This window comes from Oncorhynchus masou, chromosome 27 (assembly GCF_036934945.1).
Source record: "Oncorhynchus masou masou isolate Uvic2021 chromosome 27, UVic_Omas_1.1, whole genome shotgun sequence".
NCBI lineage: Eukaryota > Metazoa > Chordata > Actinopteri > Salmoniformes > Salmonidae > Oncorhynchus > Oncorhynchus masou.
The window spans coordinates 29,742,505-29,759,200 of NC_088238.1; the positions used below are offsets into that span (position 1 = coordinate 29,742,505).

Here is a 16,696-nt window from a genome sequence, read left to right on the forward strand (position 1 = left end):
ATAGCGCTTGATAGTTTTTGCGACAGCACCTGAAGAAACTTTCAAAGTTCTTGACATTTTCCGGATTGACTGACCTTCATGTCTTATTAAAGGAATGATGGACTGTCATTTCTCTTTGCTTATTGGAGCTGTTCTTGCCATAACATGGATTTGGTATTTTACCAAATAGGGCTTTCTTCTGTATTTTTTTAAATATTGTTTTTAATTTCACCTTTATTTAACCAGGTAGGCAAGTTGAGAACAAGTTCTCATTTACAATTGCAACCTGGCCAAGATAAAGCAAAGCAGTTCGACACATACAACAACACAGAGTTAAACATGGAGTAAAATAAACATACAGTCAATAATACAGTAGAAAAAGAAGTCTATATACAATGTGAGAAAATGAGGTGAGATAAGGGAGGTAAAGGCAAAAAAGGGCCATGGTGTCGAAGTAAATACAATATAGCAAGTGAAACACTGGAATTGTAGATTTGTGCAAAGTAGAGAGATGAATAATGGGGTGCAAAGGAGCAAAATAAATAAATAAATACAGTAGGGGGGGGAGAGAGTTGTTTGGGCTAAATTATAGATGGGCTTTGTACAGGTGCAGTAATCTGTGAGCTGCTCTGACAGTTGGTGCTTAAAGCTAGTGAGGGAGATACGTGTTTCCAGTTTCAGAGATTTTTGTAGTTCGTTCCAGTCATTGGCAGCAGAGAACTGGAAGGAGAGGCGGCCAAAGAAAGAATTGGTTTTGGGGGGTGACCAGAGAGATATACCTGTGGGAGCCCGTGCTACAGGTGGGTGCTGCTATGGTGACCAGCGAGCTGAGATAAGGGGGGACTTTTAGATGACCTGGAGCCAGTGGGTTTGGCGACGAGTATGAAGCGTGGGCCAGCCAACGTGAGCGTACTGTTCGCAGTCGTGGATAGTATATGGGGCTTTGGTGACAAAATGGATGGCACTGTGAAGACTGCATCCAATTTATTGAGGAGGGTATTGGAGGCTATTTTGTAAATGACATCGCCGAAGTCGAGGATCGGTAGGATGGTCAGTTTTACAAGGGCAGCATGAGTGAAGGATGCTTTGTTGCGAAATAGGAAACCAATTCTAGATTTAACTTTGGTTTGATGTGAGTCAGACACCTGGGTATTTGTAGTTGTCCTTATATTCTAAGTCAGAACCGTCCTGAGTAGTGATGTTGGACGGGCGGGCAGGTACAGGCAGCGAGCATGCATTTAGTTTTACTAGTTTTACTTGTATTTACATTTACATTTAAGTCATTTGGCAGACGCTCTTATCCAGAGCGACTTACAAATTGGTGAATTCACCTTATGACATACTTGTATTTCAGAGCAATTGGAGGCCACGGAAGGAGAGTTGTATGGCATTGAAGCTCATCTGGAGGGTTGTTAACAAAGTGTCCAAAGAAGGGACAGAAGTATACAGAATGGTGTCGTCTGTGTAGAGGTGGATCAAAGACTCACCAGCAGCAAGAGCGACATCATTGATGTTTACAGAGAAGAGAGTCGGTCCAAGAATTGAACCCTGAGACACCCCCATAGAGACTGCCAGAGGCCCGGACAACAGGCCCTCCGATTTGACACACTGAACTATATCAGAGAAGTAGTTGGTGAACCAGGCGAGGCGATCATTTGAGAAACCAAGGCTATCGAGTCTGCCGATGAGGATGTGGTGATTGACAGAGTCGAAAGCCTTGGCCAGATCAATGAATACGGCTGCACAGTATTGTTTCTTATCAATGGCGGTTAAGATATCGTGTAGGACCTTGAGCGTGGCTGAGGTGCACCCATGACCAGCTCTGAAACCAGATTGTATAGCGGAGAAGGTATGGTGGGATTCGAAAAGGTTGGTAATCTGTTTGTTGACTTGGCTTTCGAAGACCTTAGAAAGGCAGGGTAGGATAGATATAGGTCTGTAGAAGTTTGGGTCAAGAGTGTCCCCCCCTTTAAAGAGGGGGATGACCGCAGCTGCTTTCCAATCTTTGGGAATCTCAGACGACACGAAAGAGAGGTTGAACAGGCTAGTAATATGGGTTGCAACAATTTTGGCAGATAATTTTAGAAAGAAAGGGTCCAGATTGTCTAGCCCGGCTGATTTGTTGGGGTCCAGATTTTGCAGCTCTTTCAGAACATCAGCTGACTGGATTTTGGAGAAGGAGAAATGGGGAAGGCTTGGGCGAGTTGCTGTGGGGGGTGCAGTGCTGTTGACTGTGGTAGGGGTAGCCAGGTGGAAAGCATGGCCAGCCGTAGAAAAAAGCTTCTTGAAATTCTGAATTATAGTGGATTTATTGGTGGTGACAGTGTTTCCTATCCTCAGTGCAGTGGGCAGCTGGGAGGACGTGTTCTTATTCTCCATGGACTTTACAGTGTCCCAAAACTTTTTGGAGTTTGTGTTGCAGGAAGCAAATTTCTGCTTGAAAAAGCTAGCCTTGGCTTTTCTAACTGCCTGTGTATATTGGTTTCTAGCTTCCCTGAAAAGTTGCATATCACGGGGGCTGTTCGATGCTAATGCAGAACGCCATAGGATGTTTTTGTGTTGGTTAAGGACAGTCTGGTCTGGAGAGGACCAAGGGCTATATCTGTTCCTGGTTCTAAATTTCTTGAATGGGGCATGCTTATTTAAGATGGTGAGGAAGGCATTTTTTTAAAATAACCAGGCATCCTCTACTGACGGGATGAGGTCAATATCCTTCCAGGATACCCCGGCCAGGTCGATTAGAAAGGTGATTGAAGTGTTTCAGGGAGCGTTTGATAGTGATGAGTGGAGGTCGTTTGACCGCTGACCCATTACGGATGCAGGCAATGAGGCAGTGATCGCTGAGATCTTGTTTGAAAACAGCAGAGGTGTATTTAGAGGGCAAGTTGGTTAGGATGATATCTATGAGGGTGCCCGTGTTTACGGCTTTGGGGTGGTACCTGGTAGGTTAATTGATAATTTGAGTGAGATTGGGGACATCAATCTTAGATTGTAGGATGGCTGAGGTGTTAAGCATGTTCCAGTTTAGATTGCCTAGCAGCATGATCTCTGCAGATAGATGGGGGGCAATCAGTTCACATATGGTGTCCAGAGCACAGCTGGGGGCAGAGGGTGGTCTATAGCAGGTGGCAACGGTGAGAGACTTGTTTTTAGAGAGGTGGATTTTAAAAGTAGAAGTTCAAATTGTTTGGGTACAGACCTGGATAGTAGGCTATCTCTGCAGTAGATTGCAACACCGCCGTTCTATTTTGTCTGAAAATCTTGTAGTAAGGGATGAAGATTTCAGAATTTTTGGTGGTCTTCCTAAGCCTGGATTCAGACACGGCTAGAACATCCGGTTTGGCAGAGTGTGCTAAAGCAGTAAATAAAACAAACTTAGGGAGGAGGCTTCTAATGTTAACATGCATAAAACCAAGGCTTTTACGGTTACAGAAGTTATCAAAAGAGAGCGCCTGGGGAATAGGAGTGGAGCTAGGCACTGCAGGGCCTGGATTCACCTCTACATCACCAGAGGAACAGAGGAGGAGTAGGATAAGGGTATGGCTAAAAGCTATGAGAATTGGTTGTCTAGAACGTCCGGAACAGAGAGTAAAAGGAGGTTTCTAGGGGCTATAAAATAGCTTCAAGGTATTATGTACAGACAAAGGTATGGTAGGATGTGAATACAGTGGAGGTAATAGTCACACAGATAGCTACAAGATCCAGGTGTAAATGTCCAGAGCTTTTTGTTGAAATCCGGGGATATGGAGAGAAAAATAGGTCTGTTCTGGTCTGAGTCGCATTGTACAAAACTGGCGATAGCTTTTCGAGTTAAAGGATAGCTGATGACCATCAACCGTTGTTAGCTGAATACTAACCTTAGCCAGTAAACTGGCTAGCTTCTGGTTAGCTTCTGGTTAGCTTCTGGCTAGCTTCTGGTTAGCTTCTATTGTGGATTTCAGATTTGAGGTAAATATTACTTTTTTTAAATTGGTGAGGCGGGTTGCAGGAGAGTGTTTTGAAGTTGAGTTTTTGGATAAGAAAATACAGAGAAGATATGCGAAGAAAGATGTAAATATATATATATACGGGACACGACAAACGAGGACAAAGGACATCTGACTGCTATGCCATCTTGGAGATATTGTATACCACCCCTACCTTGTCACAACACAACTGATTGGCTCAAACGCATTAAGAAGGACAAATTTCACAAATTAACTTTTAACAAGGCTCACCTGAAATGCATTCCAGGTGACTACCTCATGAAGCTGGTTGAGAGAATGCCAAGAGTGTGCAAAGCTGTCATGAAGGCAAAGGGTGGCTACTTTACAAAATCTCAAATATATTTGGATTTGTTTAACACTTTTTTGGTTACTACATGATTCCATATGTGTTATTTCATAGTTTTGGAGGTGTACCTGTGGATGTATTTCAAGGTCTACATTCAAACTCAGTGCCTCTTTGCTTGACATCATGAGAAAATCAAAAGAAATCAGCCAAGAGCTCAGAAAAAAATTGTAGACCTCCAAGTCTGGTTCATCCTTGGGAGCAATTTCCAAACGCCTGAAAGTACCACGTTCATCTGAACAAACAATAGTACGCAAGTATAAACACCATGGGACCACACAGCCATCATACCGCTCAGTAAGGAGACGCGTTCTGTCTCCTAGAGATGCACTTTTTGCACCAAAGTACATTCAACTTAATCCCAGAACAACAGCAAAGGACATTGTAAAGATGCTGGAGGAAAAGGGTACAAAAATATCTATATCCACAGTAAAACTAGTCCTATATTGACATAACCCGAAAGGCGGCTCAGCAAGGACGATGCCACTGCTCCGAAACCGCCATAAAAAAGCCAGACTACAGTTTGCAACTGCACATGGGGACAAAGATCGTACTTTTTGAAGAAATGTCCTCTGGTCTGATGAAACAAATATAGAACTGTTTGGCCATAATGACCATCATTATGTTTGGAGGAAAAAGGGGGAAGCTTGCAAGCCGAAGAACACCATCTCAACCGTGAAGCACGGGGGTGGCAGCATCATGTTGTAGGGGTGCTTTGCTGCAGGAGGGACTGGTGCACTTCACAAAATAGATGGCATCATGAGGAAAGAGAATTATGTGGATATATTGAGGAAACCTCTCAAGACTTATAAAGCTTGGTCGCAAATGGACAAGTACCCCAAGCATACTTCCAAAGTTGTGGAAAAATGGCTTAAGGACAACAAAGTCAAGGTATTGGAGTGGGCATCACAAAGCCCTGACCTCAAGCCTATAGAAAATGTGTGGGCAGAACTGAAAAAGTGTGTGCGAGCAAGGAGGCCTACAAACCTGACTATGTCAGGAGGAATGGGCCAAAATTCACCCAACTTATTGTGGGAAACTTGTGGAAGGCTACCCAAAATATTTGACCCAAGTTCAACAATTTAAAGGCCATGCTACCAATACCAATCGAGTATATGTAAACTTCTAACCCACTGGGAATGTGATGAAAGAAATAAAAGCTGAAATAAATAATTCTCTCAGCTATTATTCTGACATTTCACCTTCTTAAAATAATGTGGTGATCCTAACTGACCTAAGACAGGGAATTCTTTACTAGGAATAAATGTCAATTTTATAGGACCGTACGTACGTACGTACGTACGTACGTACATACATACATACATACATACATACATACATACATACATACATAAAATAAGAAATCAGGAAGGGGGCAAATACTTTTTCACAGCACTATATATATTCCTGATTTCTTATTTTTTTGCACATTTGTCACACTTAAATGTATCGGTTCTTCAAACAAATTTTTAAATTACACAAAGATAACCCAAGTAAACACAAAATGCAGCTTTTATGTGATCACTTTATTTATTAAGGGATAAAAGCTATCCGAACCTTCATGGCCCTACGCATCACCTATGTGACAAAGTAATTGCCCCCCCTTGTTAAATCATGAATTTACTGTGGTTAATCACATTTTTGGGGGGAAAGCCAAGTTCAATTTCACTAGCCACCCCCAGGCTTGATTCCTGCCAGATCTCTGGAATCAAGAAATCACTTAAATAGAACCTGTCTGACAAAGTGAAGTAGGCCAAAAGATCTCAAAAAGCAAGACATCATGCCGCGATCCAAAGAAATTCAGGAACAGATGAGAATCAAAGTAATTGACATCTATCAGTCTGGAAAGGATGACAAAGCCATTTCTTAAACTTTGGGACTCCAGCGAACCATGGTGAGAGCCTATATCCACAAATTGAGAAAATGTGGAACAGTGGTGAACCTTCCCAGGAGTGGCCGGCCTACCAATATTACCCCAAGAGCGCAGCGACGACTCATCCAAGAGGTCACAAAAGAACCCACAACAAAATCTAAACAATTATATTGAGGAAACCTCTCAAGACTTATAAAGCTTGGTCGCAAATGGACAAGTACCCCAAGCATACTTCCAAAGTTGTGGTTTTAGGGTCTACAGTCAATCACGGACTACAGGAAGAAATCCAGCCCAGTCACGGACCAGGATGTCTTGCTCCCAGGCAGACTAAATAACTTTTTTGCCCGCTTTGAGGACAATACAGTGCCACTGACACTGCCTGCAACGGAAAAATGCGGTCTCTCCTTCACTGCAGCCGAGGTGAGTAAAACATTTAAACGTGTTAACCCTCGCAAGGCTGCAGGCCCAGACGGCATCCCCAGCCGCGCCCTCAGAGCATGCGCAGACCAGCTGGCTGGTGTGTTTACGGACATATTCAATCAATCCCTATACCAGTCTGCTGTTCCCACATGCTTCAAGAGGGCCACCATTGTTCCTGTTCCCAAGAAAGCTAAGGTAACTGAGCTAAACGACTACCGCCCCGTAGCACTCACTTCCGTCATCATGAAGTGCTTTGAGAGACTAGTCAAGGACCATATCACCTCCACCCTACCTGACACCCTAGACCCACTCCAATTTGCTTACCGCTCAAATAGGTCCACAGACGATGCAATCTCAACCATACTGCACACTGCCCTAACCCATCTGGACAAGAGGAATACCTATGTGAGAATGCTGTTCATCGACTACAGCTCGGCATTCAACACCATAGTACCCTCCAAGCTCGTCATCAAGCTCGAGATCCTGGGTCTCGACCCCGCCCTGTGCAACTGGGTACTGGACTTCCTGACGGGCCGCCCCCAGGCAGTGAGGGTAGGTAACAACATCTCCTCCCCGCTGATCCTCAACACTGGGGCCCCACAGGGTTCTGAGCCCTCTCCTGTACTCCCTGTTCACCCACAACTGCGTGGCCACGCACGCCTCCAACTCAATCATCAAGTTTGCGGACGACACAACAGTGGTAGGCTTGATTACCAACAACGACAAGACGGCCTACAGGGAGGAGGTGAGGGTCCTCAGAGTGTGGTGTCAGGAAAATAACCTCACACTCAACGTCAACAAAACTAAGGAGATGATTGTGGACTTCAGGAAACAGCAGAGGGAACACCCCCTTATCCACATCGATGGAACAGTAGTGGAGAGAGTAGCAAGTTTTAAGTTCCTCGGCATACACATCACAGACAAACTGAATTGGTCCACTCACACAGACAGCATCGTGAAGAAGGCGCAGCAGCGCCTCTTCAACCTCAGGAGGCTGAAGAAATTCGGCTTGTCACCAAAAGCACTCACAAACTTCTACAGATGCACAATCGAGAGCATCCTGGCGGGCTGTATCACCGCCTGGTACGGCAACTGCTCCGCCCTCAACCGTAAGGCTCTCCAGAGGGTAGTGAGGTCTGCACAACGCATCACCGGGGGCAAACTACCTGCCCTCCAGGACACCTACACCACCCGATGTTACAGGAAGGCCATAAAGATCATCAAGGACATCAACCACCCGAGCCACTGCCTGTTCACCCCGCTATCATCCAGAAGGCGAGGTCAGTACAGGTGCATCAAAGCTGGGACCGAGAGACTGAAAAACAGCTTCTATCTCAAGGCCATCAGACTGTTAAACAGCCACCACTAACATTGAGTGGCTGCTGCCTACACACTGACACTGACTCAACTCCAGCCACTTTAATAATGGGAATTGACGGGAAATGTTGTAAATATATCACTAGCCACTTTAAACAATGCTACCTTATATAATGTTACTTACCCTACATTATTCATCTCATATGCATACGTATATACTGTACTCTATATCATCGACTGCATCCTTATGTAATACATGTATCACTAGCCACTTTAACTATGCCACTTTGTTTACATACTCATCTCATATGTATATACTGTACTCGATACCATCTACTGTATCTTGCCTATGCTGCTCTGTACCATCACTCATTCATATATCCTTATGTACATATTCTTTATCCCCTTACACTGTGTATAAGACAGTAGTTTAGGAATTGTTAGTTAGATTACTTGTTGGTTATTACTGCATTGTCGGAACTAGAAGCACAAGCATTTCGCTACACTCGCATTAACATCTGCTAACCATGTGTATGTGACAAATAAAATTTGATTTGATTTGAAGAACTGCAGGTCTCACTTGCCTCAGTTAAGGTCAGTGTTCATGACCCAACCATAAGTAAGAGACTGGGAAAAATGGCACCCATGGCAGAGTTCCAATGCGAAAACCACTGCTGACCCAAAATAACTTAAAGGCTCGTCTCACTTTTGCAAAACATCTTGAGGATCCCCAAGACTTTTGGGAAAATATTCTGTGGACTGACGAGACAAAAGTTGAACTTTTTGGAAGGTGTGCGTCCCGTTACATCTGACGTAAAAGTAACACAGCATTTCAGAAAAATAACATCATACCAACAGTCAAATATGGGGCTGCTTTGCTGCTTCAGGACCTGGACCACTTGCTGTGATTGATGGAACCATGAACCATTCTGCTCTCTACCAAAAAATCCTGAAGGAGAATTTCCGGCCACCAGTTCATGACCTCAAGCTGAAGCGCCCTTGGGTTCTGCAGCAGGACAATGATCCAAAACACACCAGCAAGTCCACCTCTGAATGGCTTTTTTTTTAAATGAAGGTTTTGGAGTGGCCTAGTCAAAGTCTGGACTTGAATCCGATTGAGATGCTGTGGCGTGACCTTAAAAAGGCGGTTCATGCTCAAAAACCCTCCAATGTGGCTGAATTAAAACAATTCTGCAAAGAAGAGTGGGCCAAAATTCCTCCACAGCGATGTGAAAGACTCATTGCCAGTTATCGCAAACGCTTGATTGCAGTTGTTGCTGCTGAGAGTGGCACAACCTGTTATTAGGTTTAGGGGGCAATTACCTTTTCACATAGGGCCATGAAGGTTCGGATAGCTTTTTTACCTTATAATCATCACTTAAAAACTGCATTTTGTGTTTACTTTGGTTCTCTTTGTGTGATATTTAAATGTGTTTGTTGATTTGAAACATTTAGGTGTGACAAATGTGCAAAAAAATAAGAAATCAGGAAGGGGGCAAATACTTTTTCACAGCATTGATATATATATATATATATATATATATATATATATATATATATATATATATATATATATATTTATGTATATCCATCATGGCCAAAAGTATGTGGGCATGCCTTCTAATTTGTGAATTTGGCTATTTCAGCCACACCCGTTTGCAGACAGAGCTGCTGTTAATGTGAAGTGGAAACATCTAGGAGCAACAACGGCTCAGCCGCTCAGTGGCAGGCTACACAAGCTCACAGAACGGCACTGCCGAGTGCTGATGTGCTAAAAATGGTCTATCCTTGGTTGCAACACTCACTACTGGGTTCCAAATTGCCTCTGGAAGCAACTTCAGCACAAGGACTGTTTGTCGGGAGCTTCGTTAAATGGGTTTCCATGGCCAAGCAGCCAAGCGTTTCCACAAGCCTAAGATTACCATGCGCAACGCCAAGTGTTGGCTGGAGTGGTGTAAAGCTCACCGCCGTTGGACTCTGTAGCAGTGAAAACTCGTTCTCTGGAGTGATGAATCAAGCTTTACCTTTTGGCAGTCCGATGGACGAATCTGGCTTTGGTGGATGCCAGGAGAAGGCGACCTGCATCAATGCATAGTGCAAACTGTGAAGTTTGGTGGAGGAGGAATAATGCTCTGGGGCTGTTTTTCATGGTTTGGGCTCGTCCCCTTAGTTCCAGTGAAGGGAAATCTTAACGCAACAGCACACAATGACATTGTAGACGTTTCTGCGCTTCCAACTTCCAATAGTTTTGAGAAGGCCCTTTCCTGTTTCAGCATGACAATGCCCCCATGCACAAAGCGAGGTCCATACAGAAATGGTTTGTTGAGATCGGTGTAAAATAACTTGACTGGCCTGCACAGAGCGCTGTATATATATATATATATATAAGAGATAGAGATAGATAGATAGACACACACACACACACACACACACACCTGACCCGGACGGACGCTGCAGAGCTCAAGCTCGCAAAGAACTGATCAAATGTCGCCCCTCGTCAGTTAGTGTTTTTCTGTGTGTGTCATGCACGGATGCATCCTTTTTTATCCACAGCAAACTCTTTGGCATTAGAAATATTGCGTCATGGCTTTGGACATGATAACAGCATGGTTTACTCAACACCTGTGTCACCCTATTGACCAATCCATGGACTGCAGACATGAGACATATAGTGTCACGCCTTCCAGACGGCTGGGGTCGAAGCTCCATGACAGGGTCTTGACGTTATCACATCCACCAGCTGACACCTCACTGGGCCGTGAGCTCTGGCGCTGGCTTCCTGATTATGACCCAGCTGGAGCTGACTTTAGGGGCAGTTTCCTAAATGGCCCTGAGTTAGGAATGGAGAGAGTTGAAACTGTGTTTCCAAGAACTCGTTAAGCCAGAGAAATGAGATGGAGAGGGAGGGAGCTAGAAGACTGGGGTCTGACCTCAATCTCTGTTTCATGTGTGCAACAGCGAGGAGAGAGGGGAGGGAGAGATGGGGAGGGTGCGAGTGGTTTCTGGATGATGGTGAACAAAGCTCCTATTAGTCCTAAGTGCTTGTTCCTTAATAAGAGCTGCTATCAGACCCTACTAGTAATTACTCACACACAACTATGCACGCACACACACACACACCGAGAAATGTCCGAGTACTTGCGTATCCTTATCTTTTCCCGTTAGCTGAGGAGAATTTTGTTGAATATGACCCATTTTTTAGACCACCCCTCCCTTGCGTATAGTGACGTCAATCGTCTGAACTTGGAGGTGTGTGTGTGTGTGTGTGTGTGTGTGTGTGTGTGTGTGTCAGTCGGTACGTATGTTTCTCTGCTATTCCAGAGTGTGAGGTACACTTCATTCTCTGTGTCTGTCCAGTCAGTAGAAGTATGTCTGACGTGTATTTAGTTGGTTGATTGGACTCCACTGTCTCAGACTAGATAGGGTTGGAGTTGAATGACTGAACCTGACACACACGCACACACCAACTGACTCCTCTCCTCTGTGTCCCCATGTAGAACCCGACCCAGGTGGGCACGGCCCTCCAGGTGTTCTATAACCTGGGCAGTCTGAGGGAGACCATCAGTGGGGTGGTGGAGGGCTACCGGACCACCATACAGGACAACGTCACCACCGCCCTGGACATCAAGGGACTCACCCAGCCCACTGGCAACAGAGGTAGGCGGGGGTGAGAGTTAGGGGGTGAGGAAAATAGTGTTTCAGTTTTGGTACTCTTGTCCTCTGTAACTTTTTCACCCGTGTCATTTCATTTGTGTGTGTGTGTGTGTGTGTGCGTGTGTGTGTGTGTGTGTGTGTGTGTGTGTGTGTGTGTGTGTGTGTGTGTGTGTGTGTGTGTGTGTGTGTGTGTGTGTGTGTGTGTGTGTGTGTGTGTGTGTGTGTGTGTGTGTGTGTGTGTGTGTGTGTGTGTGTGTGTGTGTGTGTGTGTGTGTGTGTGTGTGTGTGTGTGTGTGTGTGTGTGTGTGTGTGTGTGTGCGCGCGTGTGTGTGTGTGTGTGTGTGTGTGCGTGTGTGTGTGTGTGTGTCAGGTGCGCCAGGCAGAGCGGTGATGCCAACCCCAGGTAACACGGCAGCGTTCCGAGCTGCTCTCTGGACCAACCTAGAGAAACTCATGGACCAGATCTGTGCCGCTTGCGGACAGGTATGCCTTTACCTTTGCAGATATTTTAAAAGTAAATGTGCACATTTTTACCTGCTGAAGTAGAGTAATGTACCTAGTCAAGGGAGTACGGAGTTAACCTGTAACCTCTCTGTGTTTAGGTGCAACACCTCCAGAAGGTCCTGACAAAGAAGAGAGACCCTGTCACTCACGTCTGCTTCATCAGTGAGATCATTAAGGTGAGACGCCATGTCCTCATAAAAGGCCCGTGTGTTCTTGCCCCTGAACTATCATCAGCACACCCTTCCACAACATCTATTCCTCTACTACTGGGGCGGCAGGTCGCCTAGTGGTTAGAGCGTTGGACTTGTAACTGAAAGGTTGCAAGATCGAATCCCCCGAGCTGACAAGGTAAAAATCTGTCATTCTGCCACTGAACAAGGCAGTTAACTCACTGTTACTAGGCCGTCATTTGAAAATAAGAATATGTTCTTAACTGACTTGCCTAGTTAAATAAAGGTAAAATAAATTTTAAAAAACTCTTGGCAGTATCATTCTCTTCTCTTTTGCCTTCCCCTGCCTACCTCTTTCCCCTCCTCTGTCCCTCTCCCATTCCCCTCTCTCCATCCTGATCGGTCCATTACTTGGGCCTGTCCTGAACCAGACCTACCCAGGCTGAAAGAGATTCAGCTGTGCCGATTTTCTTTCTTACAGGAGCATAGACCTCTTAATTTGCTCCCTCTCCTCTCTTTCTCTCCCTTCCTCCCTCGCTCTGCTTCTATTCCCCCACCCTCTCGTTCCCGCCGTTGTCACGCTCTCTCCATCTGTCTCTCCATCTCTCTTTATCCTCTATAAAAGACCACAGTCCTATAATTGTCCTTTTATATTCAGGACAGCAGTCGACCTATTAGCAGCTTGCACCAATTAAGATCTAGTGTGTGTGCGCATGCCTGTGTGCGTATGTTTAGAAGTAGGACATACACATGGTCTGGTCTGTTTTGTGTTGGTTTAACATTAACAGGGTAACATTGATGGACTGTGTGTGTCCATTCTCTTTGTGTTGGGCCACAGGACAGTGTAAAACGAATTTGTGATACCCAATTGGTAGTTACAGTCTTGTTCCATCACTTCAACTCCCGTACGGACTCAGGAGAAGGCGAAGGTCGAGAGCCGTGCATCCTACGAAACACGACCCAGCCAGGCCCCACACTGCTTCTTGACTCCCACTTAACCCGGGACCCAGCCGCACCAATGTGTCTGAGGAAACACCGTACACCTGGCGACCGTGTCAGTGTGCATGCGCCCGGCCCGCCACAGCAGTCGCTAGAGCGCAATGGAACAAGGAAATCTCTGCCTGCCAAACCCTCTCCTAACCCAGACGATGCTGGGCCAATTGTGCGCCGCCTCATGGGTCTCCCAGTCACGGCCAACTGTGACACAGCCTGGGAACAAACCCGGGTCTGTAGTGATGCCTCAAGCACTGCGACGCAGTACCTTAGACCGCTGCGCCACTCAGGAGGCCCCCGCAAATTGATTTTAACAAACAAAAAATGTCCCCCAAAAAATGCATCCCTCCATTGAATTTCAAAATCCCGATGTGGCCCTCGAGCCAAAAAGTTTTCCCACCCCTGGTGCAGAACATGAAGCAAAGTAGGCCTAGTTAACTTTAGTTTATGAGAGACACAGACATTCAATAATTGAAATTCACCCTTCGAAGACACACTAATCTGCTACTAGTGTGTGTGTGTGTGTGTGTGTGTGTGTGTGTGTGTGTGTGTGTGTGTGTGTGTGTGTGTGTGTGTGTCCCTTCTCCACTGTTTAGCAGTGATTATATTAGGAGGCGAGGAGGGCCACGTTAATGGAGGGATGTGGTGACACACACTCCCCCTTCATATGTCTTTGTTTTGATTAGACTTTCCCCTCCCTCTCTACTTTCACTTCCGTTATGTGTGTGTTCAGTAAACTGTGTGTGTGTGTGTGTTTCATGCGTGAGTGTTCATGCGTGTGTGTGTATGTGTCAGTGTTTGCATTTAGTGTTTGTTTGTGTGTGTGTTTAAAAATGGCACTCCTCTGTCCTCACCACCCTATCTAGTCAGTGTGTATTCCCTGTGTTACAAGACTCTTATTTGAGTCGGATGTGTGAACTAGCTCTGCATGCTTCAGAGGAGTGGACCCTCATTAGTGGACAAACCTCCTCAGCCCATCGTAAGACGCCCTGCTATGACTTGTCATTATGGTGATGAGCTGTCATTGTTGTCCACGGTGATGGTTATGGCACAGCACGGTGGTCGCGTGTGTGTGTGTGTGTTTCTAGCTGATTTGCAGTGTGATGAATGTGTGTGGCGATAGCAGCATCTGGTGTGGCTGAGGATCACACTGGTAGATAATGATGATAATGGCAGTCACCCTGCCCTTCTGCCTGTTGGGCGCAGACTGCACTTATCACAGCCCTGTGTGTGTGTGTCTCCTTGTGTGACTCTCTGTTCAGTTGTTTCTCTCTTCTCTCGGCAGGACGGCCAGCCTGATATCCTCTACACGTTTTGGAGTGATGTCACACACACTCTCTCGGTGGAGTTCCAGAGAGCTACAGCTGGTGAGGCTACAGAGCAATATCTGTTTCACAGAGTAACGCTGATGCACCCTAGTAGCAGTGTGTGTGTGCTTACTCTCTCTCTCTGCGTCTCGCTCTCTCTCTCTCTCCCTCTTACGTTTCTCTTAATTTTCTCTCTTTTAGCCATAGCGTTATGCCACCTGCAAATAATTCTGTACCTGCGTTTCCCTGCGTTTGTGTGTGTGTCAGCGGTACAGCACAAACAGTGGGCCATCACTCTTCCCTTCGCCTATAAACCCTAAACGCCCCTCCATGTCCCGTCCCAACCACTGCGGGGTATGATTACACCTCTCTGGTGATATATACCCCCTTTTCAGACGGGACAGGGTCTATAAACACATACAGACACACTCGCACACCCATTCTTTAATTTATACCCCGCCATGGGACAGGCCCTATAAAAGGTGGAGAGACAACCCAACAGGATCCATCCACACACGCCGCAGAGAAAAGTTTCCACCCCTCCTTATCATACAGTAAGTGTGCCATTTCAGCAGAAGGGATGAATGTCCGTAGATTTAGATGTGAGTAAAAGAGCGGCGCGTTTGGTTCCTGTGGTGCTGTTAATAACTCTATTTTCTCACAACGATCTGTGGGCTGCCTACCTACAGGATCTGTTGACTGCGTATGAAGCTGTTTCTAAAAACTCTTATAGACGCCGTTGCCGTTTCTCCTGCCGAGTTCTGTATCTAATGCCCTGGTGGTGAGAGAGACTCGAGAACATTGACTGATAGCGGATGACATGAATAGGATACGAAGGGAAAATGTCCACAACACAACCTATACAAAGTGTTCTCTTGGCAGGGTAAAGAAAGAGCGAAGTCAAGCTATGATCCAGTCACCATTACCCTAATCATTAAGTGTGTCTTTGCCATGTTATGAAGCCCACAGCAGCCTGCGTTGGACGAATCCGTGTCTATTGATCCCTGCTCTAACACAGTACAGTGTTATCACCTGTTAATGATGCTCCTCATTCACTCTCACTGGTCAATACGGAGTAAATCCACACAGGCCCAGTATATCTCTCCTTCCTCGCTCTCTCTCTGTCTTTGTCTCGCTGGCTCTCTCTTTCTCTCTCTCTACCCATCTGTCTCTGTACCAGTGCCCTGCACTCCTCCAAATATTCTTCAATTTTTTCCTCTTATTCTTTCTCTTATGGTGAAATAACCTTTTAGTTCAATTAGCATATGGAAATATACAAGACCCTGAAAGTACTTCAGTTCAAACCTGTATGAATCATTATAAAACACTATATTATGCATTCACCAAATCAATCTACATTAAAACAATCTGCATATCATCCCTTAACGAGCAACAAATCACTCGCAAAGTCAGGCAATTAACATAATAATGAGCTGGAAAATGTCACCATTTATTTTATTTAGCTTTATTTTTATCAGGATAGTCTTTCTGTTTCAGTCTCATCCCTTCATCCATGTTGGAGTCTGGTAATCAGGGATAATGTGATGTTTCTAGTTCACGGGAGCAGAAAGACTGTTAGTGTGCATCAAAGCAGATGTTTACCTTTGCAGTAATTAAAACACAGAAGGTGACATTTTACGGCTCCACTCTTCTGCTCGTCCTCCTTCCCATCCTTCACTTTTTGTGACCTCACCCCTACCCCGTTCTCTCTCTCTCTCGTTCTCTCTCCCTCTCCAGCCTCATCCTTCCTCAAGCAGGCATTAGAGGGAGAGTACCCTAAGCTTCTCCGTCTCTATAACGACCTGTGGCGTCGGCTGCAGCAGTACAGCTCCAGCATCCAGGGGGTGATATCGAGCAGCGCAGGGCTGGACACCGCCATAGACCTGCCCACCACAGAGATGGACAACCAGGACCTTTTCACACAAACCAAACACGACTACGAGTGAGTCTGAAGTGAACATATACACACACACACACACTCTCTCGGCTTACAGTATGCAGTCTGCCTCTTCACATCCTACTCAATGATCGACCGGTTCAGGATGAGTCTCTCTCTCTCTCACTCTCACTCTCTCTCACACACTCTCTCACAGACTCTCTCTCACACTCACACTCACAGCCTTACCTTGACTAACCAGTGTGGGATTTGA

At 45.6% G+C, this 16,696-nt stretch overlaps 1 protein-coding gene across 1 annotated transcript in view; it reads left to right on the plus strand.

Moving 5' to 3' along the window:
• cog5 (component of oligomeric golgi complex 5) overlaps window positions 1-16,696 on the plus strand; it is a 94,398-nt gene that overhangs the window by 59,609 nt on the left and 18,093 nt on the right. Inside the window, exons 8-12 of the mRNA XM_064939880.1 lie at window positions 11,416-11,575; window positions 11,943-12,055; window positions 12,175-12,252; window positions 14,525-14,606; window positions 16,284-16,488. Of these exons, the coding sequence (XP_064795952.1) occupies window positions 11,416-11,575; window positions 11,943-12,055; window positions 12,175-12,252; window positions 14,525-14,606; window positions 16,284-16,488 (638 nt within the window). The remainder of the gene's footprint in view (window positions 1-11,415; window positions 11,576-11,942; window positions 12,056-12,174; window positions 12,253-14,524; window positions 14,607-16,283; window positions 16,489-16,696) is intronic.